Source organism: Lutjanus erythropterus, chromosome 4, assembly GCF_056507025.1.
Source record: "Lutjanus erythropterus isolate fLutEry1 chromosome 4, fLutEry1.hap2, whole genome shotgun sequence".
NCBI classification, from domain to species: Eukaryota; Metazoa; Chordata; class Actinopteri; order Lutjaniformes; family Lutjanidae; genus Lutjanus; species Lutjanus erythropterus.
Genome location: NC_139320.1, coordinates 7,418,998 through 7,439,327, shown reverse-complemented (window position 1 = coordinate 7,439,327; position 20,330 = coordinate 7,418,998). Strand labels below are relative to the sequence as shown.

Genomic DNA, 20,330 nt, shown 5'->3' with positions numbered 1-20,330 from the left:
TCTTTGAGTTGCACTAATCTGTATAACAGGTGCTATATAAATAAAGTCTGATTGATTGATAGATTGGTTTTCATGGTTATGACAGTTTCATGTCCCTTCTTCTTCAGCCTGTGTAAAGCACTTTGAATCACCTCTGTGTTGAGAGGTTCTATACAATTGAAGTTGCCTTGACTTGTAGCCACTAGAGGGCACTGTAGTGCAGCACAGATCTGGCATAACTGAACGTTTGACAGTACATTCCTTCATTTAATTTACCATGAAAAAGGACATATATGTGCACAGTGTTAAAGCAGGTGAGATGGCTGTTATCAGCTGCATTCTGTCACTTCAGCAGCTCAGGAAGACGTGACATTTGGAGACACATTTTGGGACCAAACTAGGAATAAAAACTGCCAGCATAAACAGCAGTCTTACAGATGCCCTTTCTGATAAAATCTGCCTCTCACTGGGTGGAGTGAAACAGTAAAGAGCTCATGGCTTCACTGCAAAAAGTACTAGAGGCACTTAAGCCCGGTTGCATAAACCATCTTAAGTTTCAAACTTATGTTTGTCCCTTTTGCAGAATATTTCCCTGAGCTAAGGATTTCACTTCAGAGTGTTGCACTTACTGTCATAATACATCACATGGACATTACAATTACCATGGTTACACTTCACTCAGCATTCTTTAATGTAACTTTGCTGCATTCAAATGGAACTGGTGAACTCGGAGTTGTGAACAGAACACTGTGAACTCAAAGTCACCCCATTTGAATGCACAAATACAGCATTATTGTTTGCAACTAGCTAACGCATTTAAATCAGTCTGTGTTAGTTTCTCCAAAAAGGATCACCAAGAGAAACTAAAAGAAAAGAAAGATTAGAAAGTTGTTGAAAAGCACAAGCACATAATCCAAAGTTAATTTAACTATGCAGAAGATGTGGTAAAAATAATCAATGTGAGAAATCTTGCTATATGCAGACAATGTGGTTGCACAGGTCCGCCACACAGTCCAATGTATTGATGGTCACGTTGAAAGGAAAATTCAGCATCTGTCTCGTTTCAGCAAGTGTTATAATAAATAAACTTCCCAGAGTTTTTGGATGTAGAGGAGCCCCAGTGTTTGCCATTTATTATCATTTTTCAGTAGGTTTAATTTGCTGGGCTCAACTTGAGATTTGTGATGTAAATTCAAGATAAAAGAAGAAGCTGTTGAGTTTTTCACGAATCTGGCCTCCTTTACATTTAAGGTGCACCAGATGCATGCTTTTAAATGTTAAATACATGCTTCTGTTCCATCTGAGGTTTGGAATCCCCTCCATATATAGTACAAAATAAAGGCCCCCAAACAACATTCTGCATAGGGCCCCCGAAAAGCTACAAATGACCCTAGATGAAGTCATGAAGAAATATGAAAATATTACTGTGACAGCAGAGTTTCATTAAAAGCTGATGTTAATATATGAGACAGAGTTATGTTAATGTTTAGCTAGTTACAGCTGCTAGAAACTTGTGATAGTCAAAAGTGTGCAGTGGGTTTTCTCTCTCCTGGAAAATTTGTCTTTGTCTTATGTTCCAGAGGTTATTTCTCTTTCACCCCCCCTCCGCTGAAAAAAGTAAAAACATGTCCATGTGGTGTTTTTCATGTGTTACAAGAAAAATCAGGAGCAAATTGAGCAGTAAACTCGATGTATGAGGATTTCTTGCTTTGAAACTGCAGTGAGAAAGGGCAGTCAAAAATAGCAATTCAGTCAGGCTGGGTATGTGACGTCATAAACCTAAGAAACCAATCCTGTTAATGGAGGGGTGGCGCTATACGAATCATTAACAGCAATGACCAGCCTACAGGAGAAGCTGGACGTAGCTAGTTACCACAATTAGCTAGCAAAACAGAGGAGAAGCCACGAGCAGCTACTTCTATTTTCACATTCATGAATCCTTGAATACTGAATGATGGCAAGGTGTAGAGCTATATGCAAGCTATTTTAACAAGATATTTGAACTTATTTTGCAAAGGAAAAAAAATTAAACCAGACAATTTATTACTCCTTGCAGAGCATTTTATATTATTTAACACATGACTGTAGGTGGACTTACTAAAGACCTTTTAGCAACACATAAGGGAATACTTAGGTTTCTAATACTTTGAGACTAAAGGGTTTTCCCTTAAATAAATCCTTATGGTGATTTTATGTAACTCATATTTTCCTAAGACATCCTTAGATGAAAATTTAAAGGAAACCTTAGCCTAAGCTTTTATGCAACCAGGTTTTTATCTTTATTTTGGTATTACTGGTAATCTGTGTGTGAGAGAGAGCGGCCAGTTTGAAGAATTTGCATAAACTGTTTTCATTATCTTGGACAGATTGATTTTGAAAAGGAGACCACACTCTGTTCGGCTGTTTTTTCTGGCCGACCGCAACGTCCTGAGATACATTTTTGTGATGTTTGTTTGTTTCAAGATGTTTAAACCATGATGAGGCCGTCAGAGGAACGGTTCCAAATGTCTCCTCCTGGCATTAAAGACCATCAAGATTGTGAAGAGCAGGTAATCAGGCCCGTTGGAGGACAAAATAACTTTTCGGGGTTGTGTCTCAGCTTTTGTCCTTTAAAGGGCAGTCAGCTCAAACATGTATGTCCTCAGAGCTGCAGGCCTGTGTGTGTGTGTGTGTGTGTGTCTGCATTTTATTATGTAAGAAAGAAAAGAAAACAAGAGTTGGACAGGGAACGAAGGTGGAGCGGAGACCAAAGCGTGTCAGACAGTGTTGGAGAATGTGTGTGTGTGTGTGTGTGTGGAGGGGGGGTTGATGAGAGGAGATTGCATAACCTGTCGAGGACGAACAACATGTGGTTTCCATGTAAATCAGCCCGTGCTGCAGACTGATGCTGACGTGAAAGAAAACTTTTAATTCATTTACTTCTTCCCAAGGAACCTGTGGCAGCGTGCCGCCGGGCTGACGGGTGTGTGGGTGCTGCTGCTGCTGCCACCCCGCACTACTGACACGGCTGATTAGATCTGCGGTGTGGAACGACACAAGTCTCAAAATGACGCCACAGCTTGTCTGTTAGTGTAAAGTTCTTATTTGAGGCATTAATGTTTGGTTGTTAAGAACACAAATTTTAACACAAAAAAGTCTGTTTTATATTAAAGGGATAGTTTGGATTATCTGAAGTGGGATTGTATGAAGTAATACAGTAGATGGTGGTCGGCACGCTCCCAGTTTATAGAAGCAGCAGGAGTACTGCTGTGAACAGAGTCAGCAACAAAATCAGTATAAGTTTATTATTTAAAATATTTTCACCGTAAGCGCCTGAGCAATGGGGCGTGAGGATAAACTGCACGGGGAGCAAATATGTGCTTCTGTATCCCCTTTTGTTGATCATATAACTTTGCTTTTTAAACACATTAAGATAGTTTGCATAAAATATTGTTCATAATCATCATGAAAATCAAATTTTATTATAAGACAGGTGCGCCCTCTCCAGCACCAAAAAGAAAAAAAGTAGGTAGTTACATTTTTAAAGTAACCCCTTAAAGCCTGGAGACAAACTGTTTAAGAAATTAAGAATTCTCATTAAAATATGTGCTGGTTGGTAGATCAGATGCACACAGAATTAAACACAGACTCATTATACTGTTCATTCACTGTTTACTGTGTCTGATGGTATTTGAGGAGAAATTATCAAAGTATTCTGATACAATTACTAATCACTTGTTGGCAGCGTAATCTGAGGTTAACAGGTTAACTAACTGGATTTCTCTGATTGGTCCTGCACCGTGATGTTGTTTCTATTTTCTGATTTTCAGACAAACTAATGGTGAAATTTCCACCTAGTGAAGACTTTTTTTTTTCACTACAGGCCATGATCATGAATTGAGTGTGTTAGTGTTAAAATGTCTGCTGTGTGCATGGTAGTATAGTGTTTTATATTTTAAAATGTGTTATCAAATTGTAACATTTTTACTAAATGTAACTGTAATGGAATACTTAGCTTTTATGTAGTATCCTGATTATGTAATCCCTTTACAAGTAATCTGTTACTCCCTAAACCTGTTTGGCTTTCATTCAACAGTGCAACTAACCAGTGGAGGCTATTAACAACTTGAGGACACAAAATCCAAAATGTGTAAAGTTTGTATGAAAATATAGTTTGTGATAAATTATATTGATGCCGACTTGACAAGAAGACAGTCAACATATGACACTTTTTATCTTGTGTTTCTACAGTTATGCGTTTTCCCGGACACATAAGGAATTTGTCTGGAATCTTTCATATTTCTTAAACAGAATTTGGTGCGCACGGAGCTTTAGTTAACTCAGACTGGTTATATGTATATTTGTAACATTTTGCCTCCACTGCAGGAGAAAAACTAGTTACATGTAAATTTAATTACAAAAGAAGTGTGATTGTTATCTCTAACTACCAAAACTACTAATTAGACCCTGAGGAGAGATTTTGCTATCAGCTGCTCTTTAAAAGGTTAAGAGTAAAGTTTGAATTTTTTAAATTTGAACTGTTACATTTCATTTCATTCGTGTGTCAGTTTAATTCCAGCAAATGAACATTTCTTCAACACTCTTACAGGGAGGTTTTTGTAATAAAGACGTGAAACTGGGATGAGATGTTACCACAGCAACGCGTGACTTTCTCTTGTCTATGTCAGCAGCAGCGGTAGGTAAAAGCTAACCTCCGGCCCTCCTCCACCTCCTCCTCCTCCCCTCTGGGTGCAGTTGCTACAGCGACACAGTGAGACAGTCTGGTCATGTGTTTGTGTGTGTGTGTGTGTGTGATGGTGGTAGCCCTGGATTCCAGCCAAACACTGTCCTGAAACACAAAGAGCGCTGAGCCACTGTCAGCGAGCGCCATGCAAAGTCAATGCAGAAAAGCTCGTCCAGTGATCCAGAAATGATGCAAATCTGTCCCCATTCCTCACGCTCTGTCTTCAGAGACTGTCCTGATGTCACTCAGTCTGTGTCATCCATGATGACATGAGGCGCCTCCTGAACCACAATCGCATTAAAACAGTCTGACTCTCATAATGACATTTTATTTTCATTGGACAAAACATTTATTCATTTAATTGTCCAATATTGTTTTTGTGCAATTAAACTAGTTCTTCATTTAAAGGCAGTTATGAATCCCAGAGGTCGCCCGCTACTGAACGGTGGTCTGCCAAACCACCAAAGCAACGATAAAAACACTGGGAGAACACGGAATACTTATGATAAAATGAGCTAAATCTGAAGATAATAAAGGCCACCAAGTGTTTAAAACTACTTGCATCTGTCTGAGCAGATATTCCAGCCCAGTCACAGACCCCTGATCAGTAAGACACAGCTCTCTGAATAGCTTTCCAGGAATTGAAGCCCCCCCCCCCACACACACACAGAGGCTTTTACTGGCACTGTTGCTCTTTTTGGCACTTTGTTCTCTAAACTATGAGCGCTCACTAATACTAGCTCACATATAATCACTGTAACAGATCACATGGATAATAAAGTCTTAGACCGTGTCAGGTCTTGATGAGTTTGGAAACTGGCTGCTTGGGGCCACACTGTTTCAACAATGTGATCAGTCAATCGACAGAAATTCAATCAACAGTTTTAACATTAAATGTTTCATTTGTTTTTATTTGCCACAGAATATGACTGAAGTCTGTCTAAAGGGAGTTCAGTTTTTCTTCTAAATATATTGTGCATGTTAGAAAACAGTTGCTGAAAACACTGGAAAAGACAGAACTGTGTCAGCACCTAATTCTGGGGTTTCTGTGCTCAGGATTTTTTTGGGTGGACCTGAAATATGACGTGGCGCCGGAGCCATGGTCTGCCAATACTATATAGGCCCTACGAAGCAGCACCGATTATAACTTGGTCATGAACGCACCTTCAGCAACTCTCTCAGTCCAAATCAGCCCAGCAGTTCACTTCAGCCCACTTCAGTTCCAACAACCTGACACAGAAGAAAAAAGATACCATCCTGTCACCGTCCTCTGGCTCTGGTGGCTCAGATATGTCCGGACATGTCCAATAAAGCTGCTGGAGGGAGCGTCCATGTTTCAGGTGGTTTTCAGGTTGTAGTGGCGTTTGACACTGAGACAGCGGAGCAGACACACCCCCAGTGTTTCAGAGCAGCGAAAACTGTGTCAGTGTTGGTATGTAGACTTGGGTACCCATCTCCCATACTCCTTACATTTTAGGCAATATTAGAGGAATTTCTCACACTGGTATATGGGAACAACCCTACACTGAATATTAAACAAACTCTTTAAAATCAGACATAATTGGATTACGTCTAGAAAAAAGAAAAGCGGGATCTTGAACTGTAGGAAGTTTAGCCAAGGTCTGAGGTCCCAGTGAGTGAGACTTGAATATGACTTTATAAGAGGTCAGAGCTGTGAACTATCATATTTAACTGATACAAATCTAATTTATTCAATGTACATTTTATTAAACAACAATAACACTATCAAAAGGTGATCTATGTAAATGTTTAATCCCATTTATTCATCCGTGTCCCTCAGTGCTTGTCTAACCCAAAGTGTTGCTTACAGTTTTATCTGTGAATCCAATTTAAGAGGATTTCTCAGCAGCGCAAAGCCGCCGTCCAACAACCCCCCCGACTCCCCCTTTGTTGTCAGAGAAGTGGAGCTTAACAGAAACCGTTCCAAGAAATGGTTCTGATCTTTATTACAGAGTATTACATCCACACACTTTTTGTTGTTGTTGGACGTGAACCACGAGTCTGCAGGCTATAGCAAATTAGTGGGGAGCTGATAGAGAACAGCAAATGTAAAACATCTATACAAAGGGGTAAAAACTCATAACATGGAACGCATATATGACCCTGAAGAGGCCAAGTACATTTCTGGTGAACCTCCAGACAGTTACAACAAGCCTGGGATAAATTTAAAGTAAAATCTCATAAAAGATAAGCGAGCAGCTCACCAGCCTCTTGTAAAATGTATCACCCACCTCAGGCCAGGAAAATAATGAGTGTGAACAACAGTTGAAGATTTAATAACTCATGTTTGGTAACTTTATTGTTTTTGCAAATATGCTCAGGACCATTTGTGCAAGCAAGCAGGAGAGAGATTCACAGCGGTGCGTGTAACATGCACAACACAGAGCCACGTGTTCGCAAGTGACAGTGTAGGGAAACACCAGACACATTTCATCTGATAGAAAAGAGGACGAAAAGGTGAAAAAAAGAGTGCAAAGATGGCAGAGAACAGGATTATAGTTAACAATGAGAGCTCTAATAATGTCACATAATTCTCTATAACAGAACAAGCTTTACTGTCAGTGTTGTCACCATCTATAAAAACTGTTCTAATAACATTTGGCATGAGACAAACAGCACAGTGCCTTTTTTTTAAATACCATGAATAATGAAACATCTAACATCTATCACTGATTAGAGCAGATAAGTACAGCAACATATTGATGCCACAAATACAAAACTTTTTTGTTATAAAGAGAAAGAAATTCTTGCTTTAATGAGCTCAGTTTAATTATATAACAAGATTTTTTGGCTTTCTGGTTATTACTACATACAGAACTTATTTACAAGAAACCTTTCATGCTATAACTAGGGCTGCAACTAACCATTCATTTAATCTAATTATTTTCTCGATAAATTGATTAATTAATCCTATCACTTGAAAAATAGCTATTTTGAAACACATTTGGACCTATTTTCCAAATCTTTCTTGTAACGATTATCTTCATTATTGATTAATCCATCAATAATTTTCTCAATTATTTGAGATTATTTGAGATATTCAGTTTACTGTCAGAGAGGAGTAAAGAAACCAGAAAATATTAACATTTATGAAGATGAAATCAGAGAATTTTTTACTGTTTTTTATTTTAAAAAATGACTCAAAATAATTGATAATCAAAATAGTTAATGATTGATTTAACAGTTGATTAAACATTGCAGCTCTAGCTATAACAACATTTTCATTATCACAAAGTGTCTCATTAAAACAAGAAATGTCTCTCATTACAACATTATAAGTTAGTATACTGTAATAATAAGGTAAAATTCCAGTCAGTGCTGAAGAAGATACTGCAGCCATCATCAGTCATACATCACAACTGATGTAAACATGTGGCCAGATGTTACTGAGCTTCATATTGTTTTGTACATCTGTGCTTACTTTCCAGAAGCCTCTGTCAAATTCAAGGTAACTATGTTAAGCTGTAAGGATCACTGTTGAGTCCAGCTGCTTTTAACTTACGCAGACAATTGATTGTTTCACTCCCAGTTTCACAGTTAAAGGCAGCCATGTTGCAGGATGTCCTGGTGGGAAAGTGACATCAGAGCATATCCTCTTTATCTCTAGCCAGTGTAGGCTACACTGTCCTCTCTGTAGGCACTGACTGGGTCTTCCTCTTGTTATAACTATATTATGACAAGAAACATTTCTTCTTTTAACAAGATCCACTGATTTTGCTTCATAATGATAATGATTTATGGTAAAGTACGGAAGACCATTACTGCCCATGTGATGCCAGTGTTATATCAAAATAATTATTTGGTCTAAGTAAATATTTTGAGAATTTCTCATTATAATTACTTACAGGGTCTTTTTTTTTATCAGCTTGGCAGAAATGGGCTTCCATAACAACATAATAAAGTAATGATGAGCAAAATATGTCATTATAACATGGAAAAGCTCTTTTATAGCAAGAAAATGTTCTTGTTATAATTACATATAGAGCAAGTTTTTGCTGAAAGGGACAGTTCACCCCAAAATCAAATTTTCATAATTTCCCCTGGCGTGTAGGGCTATTTAACCATCTAGATAGTTTTGGTGGGAGTTGCAGAGTTTTAGAGATTTCAGCTGTAGAGATGTCTGCCTTCTCTCCTATAAGATGGGACTAAATGGCACTCTTTTCAGTTCTCTTATCATTATCCACTTAGTTAATATAATCCACAGACCTTGTGAGTAGTTTCCTGTAGGAACTACTTTCTGTCTGCAGCAGAATCTACTGGAACTACTTTTTTCTCAACTAGAGAATGCCATCTGGTCCCATTTTATTGAATGGGACCAGATGGCATTTTCTCATATCATTTTCTCATATATTTCAGTGGCTCATGTCTGGTTCGGGTGCCTCATTGGGCTCAACTCTTCAGACACAATTGAAGTACTAACTACAGGACAGGGGAAAAGTATGTACTTTTGGTTTTGGGGTGAACTGTCCCTTTAACACGGTGGCAGCAATATGCAGCAGTAGATTTAACATGTATCTCACAATCTCTTCACAACAAGTAACTGTAACAGTCTCAACATTCAGCACAATATGCCACAATAGAAAGAACATGTGGTGGTCACAGGTTGACTACAGAGAGCTGGGACTGGGTGCTTATGTTCCACTAAGGCAGGTCAGCTGCACTGCTGCAGGACAGGCACACCAAACTTCATCAAGTCACCTCCGAAAGGCAAAATCTGCTTAAAAGCACTTCATAAGAGAGGACGCTCCTCTCTGTCAGCACTGGCACGTCGCTCTTTAATGGACGGAATTAAGAGTCATAAATCAAGTAAATAAATAGGCTAATAAATAGGTTCAATCACAGGTTAATATAAAGGAAAGGAAAACAAAGGATGAGGCCACACAACCAGGGTAAGAGTGCAAAACACTGGAATGATAATAACATTAAAAATGAACAACAATTTTGCCTTCTTTTGTTTTTTACTTACATTGTGGAATGTAACTTGGCAACAGAACAACATGACTTCATTGAATTTGCAGATTCAGCCGAACAAGGCATATCTGATTTTATGTGTGCTATGTTGTTATGTTTGAACAACCTTTTGTTATCTTGTTGTTGTCAAGAAAAAAAAAGAAAAAATAGTTTAGAGTAGGAACTACTTTCTTCCTGCAGTAAAATTGACCAGAAGTACTTTCCTTCTATTAGAAAGAAAACAGTTCATCCATGAAACTGCTCACAACAAAAACAAACAAATAAAACCTATATATATATATATATATATATATATTGTATATGATGTATTTTGGATGAAAAAATACTGCATAGCTGAGAGCATGCTCACACCAGCCTTGTTTAGTCCAACTGAATTGAACCCTGGAGCATTTACCCACTTGGTATGGTTCGTTTGGGTTGGTGCAAATATTCCAAACTCCAAACAACAAACTGCATTATGGTCCGCCTCAAAGGTGCGGTCTCGGAAGCATACGACAGTATGTGTCATTTTATTGAGTAAAAAAAGTTTTCTTTTCTGTTTTGGCAACTGCTGAACTAGCAGTGCCTTTGCTACCAAAAACATCAACTTACAGGAGACAAACCAGGACTCATCAATCAACAGAGCGGAGCATTAACAACAACTTGTTTTTAAACGTGACTGTGTTTGGCGCTCAGTACTTTTGTAGCTTGTACTTTCAGGTTTCTGCTTTATTTGACTGTCACTTTCAGCTGATAAAAAGCTTTTACATAACAAAACAACAGATGTACAACGTAGATACTATGATAGCATCAGTCACCTCAGAATTGCAAAGTATTTCTTCATTGAAAGAAAGGCACAGAACGGCACTGAACGATTTTCTCCTGGGAAAAGACGTTTTTGCTCTTCTGCCTGACTGGCTTCAGCAAGAGTTTGATCTGACTGGTTGAAGTTAGCCAATGTTAAACATGATAGATGGTTCATCCAATCACCTGCCGAGTGTTTTTTGAAAGTGCCTGCCCTTTTCCCAACTTTTATAAACGACGACTTCCCAGATGGTTCTGTGGACCAAACCATCTGGCGTGTCAGGTTAGTGAACCCAAAGCAGCTGGAAAATGTAACAATGTATCGTTTGCTCCCATTGGTTCAATTCAGGGACTGGACCTTTACGTGTGAACATGCCCTTAGCCTTAATAAAAATCCACTTGTCGCTGTTCTGACACTCCTAAAAAAAGTATTACAATTCACATATCTCTAAAGTGAAGTCATGACATTTTGGACCATTTAAAAGTTGGAAGAAAAGGTCAAGAAACTCTGATTTACTCTCGATTAGATCATCATTCTGGCCTGCTGCAACTGAAGATGAACTACACAGTATTTTAAGACAGTGAGTGTTAAGACATTAGGGTTACACATGTCTGGGATGGAGATATGAATAATGATCTGTGTTGTAACATGGATACATACTTAGGATATTTTCAGTAAATTACAAGAGTTTTCTGTTCATTGTCTTAATACAACTAGGAATTAAGCGGTGATTGTTGCGTAACCTCCGAGAAGGCAAGAGGATGCTAAGGCAGATTTACAAAGTGCACACATGTTTAAAGTGAACGTAGACTGTGTGATGACACCGCTGAAACTCTCTGCAGATGGTTTCTATGGTGACAACAGAATAACTGAAAGATGGAGGCCTGGGATAAAGGATTGAATACATACACTGGCTCTACATGATGCCACCGACGTGAGGAGTTTTAAGATTAATTCATTAATTTGAGCAGCTTTTTAATGTCAGGTAAAAGAAAAGCATTACCTTTACATACTAGAGAAACTTTAAGTAACTGACTGACATTAGTTTGACAAGACCCAATACAGTTTGCATTAAGTTAAAGTTAGTTTTAAGTTTGTATTAAATATACACACACATGCACACTAATTTTCTGCTATTCAAAACATGACAATGTCCCAAATTTGATACAGGTCATGTAAACAGCATGTTTCATAACGTACTGAATATAACATATTCTGATTAAGACACATGGGATATGCTGTGTATTATTATTTTTCAGGTTTTAGGCGCAGTCTTTCATAGCCTTTGCCATGTCTGAAAACATCAGCGAACGTCACAAACTCAGAGCTTTCAGAAACTTTCCATGAATACCACAAGAGGGGGGCCTTCATATGGACTCTTCCCAGGAACATGGAAAACAAAACCCCATTTGAAGGCAGCTTAAAATTCACAGCAGCTTTTTTAGGAACGACTTCTTCAGCAAAAGCAGTGGAAGAGATTTCAAAGCTGGACAGAGTTAGGGCTGATTATTCTTTAGATGAGTGATAGAACAAATATTTTTTCAATAATCAATCAATTCATCTAACATTTTTTTTATTATTTGATTAATATAACAATAAATTTTCCTAAAATATCAAAAACTTGTCTCCTTATCATTTCAATATTTTACTCAATCATAATCCTGAAAATAATAAATATAAAGCACAGAGGAATAATTAAATATAGAGTCATATTTTAAAGTCTGAGTCCATTTGTCAGATGCCTGATCAGAAAAATAGTGGACCTTAAATTCAAAAGAAGCTGTTACACATATTAATTTAATCACTGCATCAACCCACTTCCTGAACTGGACAATCAGTTTTTTTATGCAAATACTTGAATTAAAACTTTAAGCTGGTCATGACATGGATTTATTTCATCACTGCAGTCATACTCAGGTAAGATGATGACTGGTAAATGTATTTTTACATTTGTGCGGGGCAAGGACAATAATTGAAACAAATGACAGACACAATCATTTTAGCCATTTCTGAATCCTTCATGACCGTTAAATTAAACTGCTGCGGTAACTCATCTCCAGTTTGTGGAGCTTTAAGAAAGCCAGACTGTTGCATCGTAGTCTAAAATACTCCCACAGTTTAGAAGACCACAGCGAGGCTTCCTTCTCGGCAGCTTGTTCTCCAAATGGATCCATGCTTTGACCTAAGTGTTGACGCATGTGCTACAAATCAACATATTTCTGTAATCGATGATGTCGATTACATTGATGAGTCGCCCCAGCCATAGACAAAATAAACTAAATCTATCAGTATGGATAGATACCACTTAAATTAAGTGAGGAATTGTGCTTCTATTTACTTCACCAACTCTGTAAACGTGCTGGTTACATAGCTACCGATGATAAATGTTTTGTATGTGGAGGCTCCAACTGCTCTGGTTTACAGTAACTTACAAAAAGAAACTCTTAAGTTATTGAATGGAGCTGGGCCAACACCTTTCCAACATCCTTCATATACCTGTTTTTGTGGAGCCCGGTACTGAGGTGATTTTGACATTAACTACACGGATAATTCTCCGAGGGACTTGTTAAAAGAACACTGTGATGCATCTGCGAAGCCAGTAAAATATCTTGTGGCCAACTCTTCACCACGCTATGCTACAGTATGTACTTTTCCTACACCTGGACACATGCGGCTTAAAATAAAAATCACTACCAAAGACATGTGATCCCTTAGGAAGGCTCAGATTTAGGAAGAACAGCTCACATTATGTCAGCATCACATGTGGCTCTATACAGAGCCAGTGGGATGTTGAGGAATGGGTCAACAGAGAGTAAAACACTGATGCTAAATCCCAGTAGAGCATTTTGAGATTTAAATTGAGAGGAGAAAGCGATTCCTGCCTCTTCAGATTAGAGCAACAGGTGTGGGTTTTTGTACCCAGAAACTGCACATGGGGACGAGAGCAAGAGTGTGAAAAGCATCTGAAATTAGTTTAGTCAAAGTCGGAGGGTTTACCGAGCAGGAAGAAGCTGGACGTGGAGATTGGAGGAGGCTTTGCCACATGTTTAGATATGAACAACAGGTCAGACACATTCTGAGATTAAACCCAAACCAGGTGCTCTCATGTAATCAAACCTGCTTCAAATGCAGTTTGTGTTCGAGTGTGTGCACATACAGAACACCGTGTTTGACGACCTCATGTATCAACACAAGAACACATAACTAAAGACAGGCCTGAGGGGTTTAGAGTGGGCATGGTCTGACCAGAAACATTCACTTACAGTCTCATCATGGAACGTTAGTAGAACAGGAGCAGCCTCGCTGCTTTTTGGCAAATCATCAGTGGTGAATGACCAGTTAGGATGAGGGAAATTTACAGCTGGATTTTGAGGTGTTCCTGTGGGGTGCCTTCTCATGCCAGCGTCTTCTCCGGGTTCTTGGAGAGGGTCTGCAACAGGCTCCTCTGGAAGTCCGCCTCAGGTATTTCAGGAACCAGGAACTCCAGCAGAAGATCAAATATGCAGTAGACCAGGTGTCTAAGGGAAGACAGTTCCAGCAGTCAGCATCCTTTAAGTGACTTAATGAGAATGAGACTGGATGAAGACAGCAAATGTGTGTCCAATTGGTTAGACTTGGACCGCTGTAACTTATGACAAAACCTATTAAGACCATCTTATTTATCTTCGTGGTAATGTAATTCTTTCAGTCATGCAGTTACATAAGTTAAGTATTAAGTTTAAGTTATTTCAAGTTGTACGGTAGCTGTCCATGAAATTCTGGCTCGTACATTTGGTTCTGTTCTATGTAGCTTTGCCTTGAAGTGATGTACTGAATCACACTGTCCTCTACATCTGGAGTTCATACATTCAGTGCATGGAGCCAGCTGCACAAGTTTTACAGAAATTTAAACTTAAAGATTAGTTGTTACAAAATATTTACACTCAGTAAGTGCCAGATGTTATGTAGCTACCTGAATTAACTGACAAAAAACTGTCAGCTTGCTAATATATGACCTGTTTAGGTCAAGGCAACTGCTATTAGCAACCAAGAGTCAGAAGCCAACAGTGCTGTTTGCAGTAGGAGAGGGGAGAAATACTTGAATCTTAGATGCATTTAGAATTGATTCATAAATGTCAAAAATGGATTTTTATTAAATGTTGATTAACAATGGAATGTTGACAGAGCAAAGAAGCTCAGGGTGGTGAAGCACCAAGACACAGTAGAGTTATCTTGTAAGAGTGAGAAGTATTTCATCTTTTCAAAAGGCAGCAGTTGCATGTTTTGAATCTAACCAATCTAACTTTAAGTATTAAAAGTACATTGTGCCTACTTTGTACTACATCACCCAGACACTATAAGATGTTAACAGAGCGGAGGCAGGCAGGAGGCTCTACGATGTTTTCAGACTGATTAATTCATTAATTAATGCAGTCAACTTTTTAAAGTAAAAAGGCTGCAGACCATTTAAGTGCCAGTTGTGTTTCGTATTGTATTTTAGGGAAAAGAGACTGAAAATTTCCCCCCCTTTTTTATTCATTCAATCAACAACAGGCTGTGATGAAATTGACAAAAAGATTCCCATGCCTAAATCCAACAAGAGCATCATGTTTACTTCTAAAGCTCTCTTGAGTTTTGTTGAGGACGGCTGAGCGTGAGCAGCTGCAGATGGATACAATCTGACTGGCACCCTGTGGCTTAAACGCATCAAATTCTGATGCAAGTATCCAGAGATTCCCACCTTCAGCTTGTACCCAAATGTACATAGCCTAGAATGGCAGAGACAAGCACCCATGTGTCTACAGCCAATCATGCTATTCGCACTAGGGATGCGCGCAATTAGTCGACTATACAATTAAACGTCCCCACCCACGCTAGTTGGCACTAGAAATACTAGTTGTTTAAAATATTTATAAATATTTCATTCATGCACGATGCCAGTTATCTGTTGCCTTTAAGATTTTATGCAGCCGTCTGCCACTGGTCAGGGCTGCAGCGCTATCAGACGGCAGCTCCTCTCGCCCAGCGTGTATGAACCGATCGCCGTGGCAACCCTGGATGTTTATATCAGCAAAGTCGGACAGATGAATGTAGACTGTGACATAATAAGCTGATATATATTCACTCGAGTGGAGAAACGTGCCCACATTAAGCACAGACACAGACATAAACCTGCAGGCGGAGATGCTGCTGCTGCTGCTAGCACTGCTAACGTTAGCCACACTGTGTGTCCAGCTGGCAGCTAACGTTAGCCCTGGATCCTTTACCTGCAGACACTGTGACCCTCTTCAGTCTGAAAAGGTGAAGCGTTTATTGAGTTGTTGTCATGTCTTGTACATTAAGATGTAAGGTTTGTATTGCACAGCGCGCATTTCAGTGGCATTTTAAGTACAATTTGGCGATTGTAGACCGTGATTAATGGCTTCAAATGGCTCTTAATACACAATATAATATATAATATATAAATTCTGCTAAATTTTAACTGCTTTCTGAGTGTTTTCTTAGTGTTAGACTAGTTGACTAGCCTAAATTAAATTTTGCATTTAATCGACAGGGAAATTAGTCACCAGGAACATCCCTAATTTGCACCTGGGGTATAGGTACAAATGCAAATATATGCTCTGTTCGATTAATGAAAGAAAAGAGCTGTGATAGACCAGTATCAATACAATATATATCAGTTGAGCTCTAAAAACAACAATAAACAAATGAGGAAGCAGAGCAGTCCAAACTCTGATTCAGACTGTAACAAATGTACTGTAAGCTTGGATGCATAATGCTTTTTTTCATCATCCTTGAGATGCCCCTAAAAATAACCCCACGTATGACTCCACACGTGACAAGTTGGTCATGATTGAGGAGGACACATACCCTTCTATTCAAGGTGTTGGAATTCACAGTCAGCGTCAGAACAAACACAAAGTCATGAGGTGCAAAAGGCAGAATTGAGACAGAATTATTCACTCCCTGACATTTCTCGGGAGTACAGTGGGCTCCACCATTATGAAATGGAACAAGTTGGAAACCAGCAAGACTTCAGTCTCTCTGGACAAATTCAGTAACCAAGCATGAAGAGCCACAATCAAATCCAATATTTCAATGAAGTCTTTAACGAAACTAAATAAGAGAAAATGGGAGAGTTTTCTTTATTCAGTGCATCTTTATTTCTTTCTGGGATTCTGCATATCAACACCACATGAATGGAACTGACTGACTGATTCCAAACATAGTTTGTTTCTACATCTGTAAACTTTTTTAGACTTATCCTGCTGTTCTTTAATCAACGGTTTGTTGTTTAATCAACTGTTTGCTGTTTAGTGAAGACATTAGTTCACACTGTATGATTCCAGGTGAGCTTCTCTGTCTGTGTGCGAGTGAGCACGTACGCTCTGGCTGCTTGATCAGATACACCTGCTTGTTAACAAAAGGCAGAATGTCAAAACAGCAAACCATCTGCATGCATCTGAGTATGTAAAGCATGCTGGCAGATTCATGAGGACCATCAGGTACTGTTTTAACATCAGAGTTAGGGATGCACTGACTACACTTTTTTCAGACTGAGTACAAGTACTTGCCAATACTAATATGAGTACTTAAAAGTGTTATTACAATTCTTAAAATTACTTCAAAAACATGTTTTATTTTCATCAGATATTCCTCATTTTCTGTGTGAGTTTGTTTCAGTTTTACATGGACTGTAAAACAATTTTACAATCTGCTGTCAAAGAAAGACGTAGGCCGAAGCTTTTCCCCCGGGCAGTGTAAGTTGGACATACTTTAAAGCATGTCCCTGCAGTAATTCATGGATGATGTTGAGGATGAGTGTCTTTGATAATGATGGCATGACCAAGAAAAGAGGGTAAACACTGACAAACTGCTTGAGCCTCGTGTCGTGTGGGTTTTCTGAGATATTTCAGTCTAGATCTTTTCTTCTATGAATTCCAAGCAGATTAATGGACGTTTATTGGTGATGGAAACTGGACAGACCACTATCTGTCATATCAGTGTATTTGAACTGCATTAAGAATCTTAAGAAAGGCTGCAGTGCTGTCTTTATCCTCCTCCGTGTACCAACATGTCCTCCGCAAATTGCACATGTTGCCTGTACGTCTGAACTGAAACTTACTGTAATAAAGTGATGAATGAGCGTATAGTGGAGGTTCACCTGTTAATGTAGGGGTCCTGAAGAGAGTCCAGTGCAGTCTGCCAGCTGAGTTTGTACTTGTCTGAACCCAACATGTCTGAGACCAGATCTGGAGACACAAGGACAGAGAGAATGATACAACATTGTGAACAGCCATTTGTTTTGTTTCCCTCCATCTTTATTGCAAGTTGAGGCACTCATTTTACCTTGACCAACTGATAGAATTACAACATAATTTAAAACTGATGCCTGAATGTTGCGGCTGATGTCATTATTACAGAGAGATATATTAGAGAGCATAAAATCTGATAACAATATATACTGGCCGATATTCATCCAAAAATTTGATGACAATCCCTTATATTTGGTTATTGAAGAATTCTAACTGGTGGTCTCTGTTAGACAAACTATTTCCACATATTTAAGCATAATAACTGAGTAGTAAAAAGAGTAGAAGAGTAAATCAAAACCTCTATAAAATTTGTTTTTGTCCTAAAATGTCCAAATTCCAATAACACTGGTCATGCAAGGTATTGGTTGGTCAACACTGTTGCCGTTGGTCTGTGGGTACATGTACCTGGTAGGAGACTCATCAGACAGTCTAAGGCTTGTTGCCTGGTGCTGTCTTTCTGCTGCTGGCTGCGTTCAAGTTGAGGGGCTGTGGGCAGAGCTCCTCCTGGCCACACAGCCTCCTGGATGACCTGCAGGTACACCACCCAGTACCTGGTGCATGTCAGGTTGGCTACGCTAACATCCAGCCATCTGAAATACAGAAACACACAACAGTGGTTTCAAGTTAGCACAGTTGGTGAGTGGAGTCTACAACCAGGCCCTGCCTAAAAAGTAATTCTATTATTCAGGATTTATATCTGTACTGTGCTTGTTTTGTCACTTTAATGAACTTCAAGAATCTGCTCCTGAGTCATGGTCATACCAGCATTCAAAATGGCAAACTCAATTCATTTCGTTAAGATCAGTAGTGACTTTTAAAGGATTGCAGACTACAAACACCTCGTCTCATTCTCCCACTCTAACCATGTATGAGAAGGTACGGTTGCCGTAAAACTCATGCAAAATGTGACAGGCCTTTTTAGAGCTAGCATTTGGTTTATCTGTTCTGGGCTACTGTAGAAACAAGGCAGCGCAACATGGTGGCCATAAGAGGACGGAGCCCGAGAGTCCAAAATGGAAGAGGCTATCATAGTTAATTAGCTGTGTTGCTAGGGCTGGGTATTGGTAATAGTCCAGTATCAAAACTTCTCCAGTCAAACGATACCTGGATTCAATCCTTATGAGACCCAGATCTAAAAAAAATTGAGTATATATATGGTTTTGCTTGCAGCCAATCTTTTAAATAAACTATGAAGTTACTGTCCCATCAGTTTTTGGTAACTGATCTTTAGCAAGTTTGTTAGCTCATAGAGCTTTAATTTCCCTCTTGAAATAACTTTTTGTTGAGAGAAATTGTGTGGACAAAATGCCACGGAAAAGCAAACAAAGCTCTAGACTGATTTGCACTAGCCCAGCTGGGCCAGTGAGCATGTTAACAGTTAGCTTGCTAGCTAGCATGTTCACCAATTATCCCCACAGCAACCTCACCAATTCATGTGGACAAGCAAATGCCACTGTGTTGTGATCATGTCAAAGTGCAATGACCTTGGCAGCAGTTGGTTAACCTCCTGACTTTAAGTCAGCAAGTTCAATGTGTGGTGACCTTTTCATCATGCCTTATCTGGCCAGCACTGAATGATCCTGCCCTCAGACCAGCCAATCCCTTTAAATGTAACCCATGCCTCATTGCATTCCCACACGGATTTGAATCTCAAAGTGCAGCAGAGGAGTCCGGCCTGGCACCGTCACACGCTGGAATTGATCTCAAACTGAGGCCACTTCCCTCAAGTCTTCCACTTAACTGCTGGCTTTAAGGTCTTGTGATGAGTGAATTCAATAGGCCGTGCGTAGCCAGGAGACATTGACCCTTCCGTTCTGACCTGACCTTTTTCACACCAAGATTTACCATCTGAGGGGTGGAAACACAGCCAGTCGCCATCCAGACTGGATGAGGGGGTTATTTAAAGCACAAAGTAAAAGCTAAAAACAACATCTCAATGTAGCTCAAGTATTCAAGCATTGCACAGGACAGGCCCATAAAGCTGTAGGAGATACTAGCAAGTTGGTAGCAGTCTAAAAGAAGACGAAGTAACCAAGCATATACAAAATTGTGTTGTTCAAAACCATTTAAATAAGATAATTTCAGATACTGTAAGAGTTTTCCAGGACTTGCAGACACCTAGAAAATGTTTAACACCATACAGATGCTGTTATGCAACATTGTTCAAAACCTCAAGGCTCTGTTAAAAAGAACCAGGGACCTCCCTCTGGGCCTAATGTTCTGCTTCTTTTGCTCACTTCATGTGGCCCCTAATGAAGTTATTTCATTAGCCAGTTAACCACACTGCTGAGCTGCATTCAGAGGAGCTGTGGATGGACGAGTTGTGCCAGCCACAATTTCTGGTTGCCACTATTTTACATGCCTCTATCCCTTAGTATTTCATAACAGTGTAAGAGAAGCCAAATCCTTAATACTGATGGTATTTTTGATCCCTCAAGTTGTACAACTGCAAAGGAAAAACAGGCATGGGAGACACTTGGAACTTAATTTATGTAACTGGGCGACCCACTGGTTGGTGCATAAGATCTAAACTTTCCAGAGATCCCACTGACAGGCT

At 39.2% G+C, this 20,330-nt stretch overlaps 1 protein-coding gene across 1 annotated transcript in view; it reads right to left on the bottom strand.

The window, feature by feature from the left end:
• Positions 1–12,971: 12,971 nt before the first annotated feature.
• The window catches only part of snx19b (sorting nexin 19b), a 60,098-nt gene continuing 52,739 nt past the window's right edge, over positions 12,972–20,330 (bottom strand). Inside the window, exons 12-14 of the mRNA XM_084716834.1 lie at positions 18,179–18,363; positions 17,623–17,710; positions 12,972–13,996 (exon numbers count right to left, since the gene is read on the bottom strand). Coding sequence (XP_084572960.1) covers positions 13,873–13,996; positions 17,623–17,710; positions 18,179–18,363 — 397 coding nt within the window. The 3' untranslated portion in view covers positions 12,972–13,872. The remainder of the gene's footprint in view (positions 13,997–17,622; positions 17,711–18,178; positions 18,364–20,330) is intronic.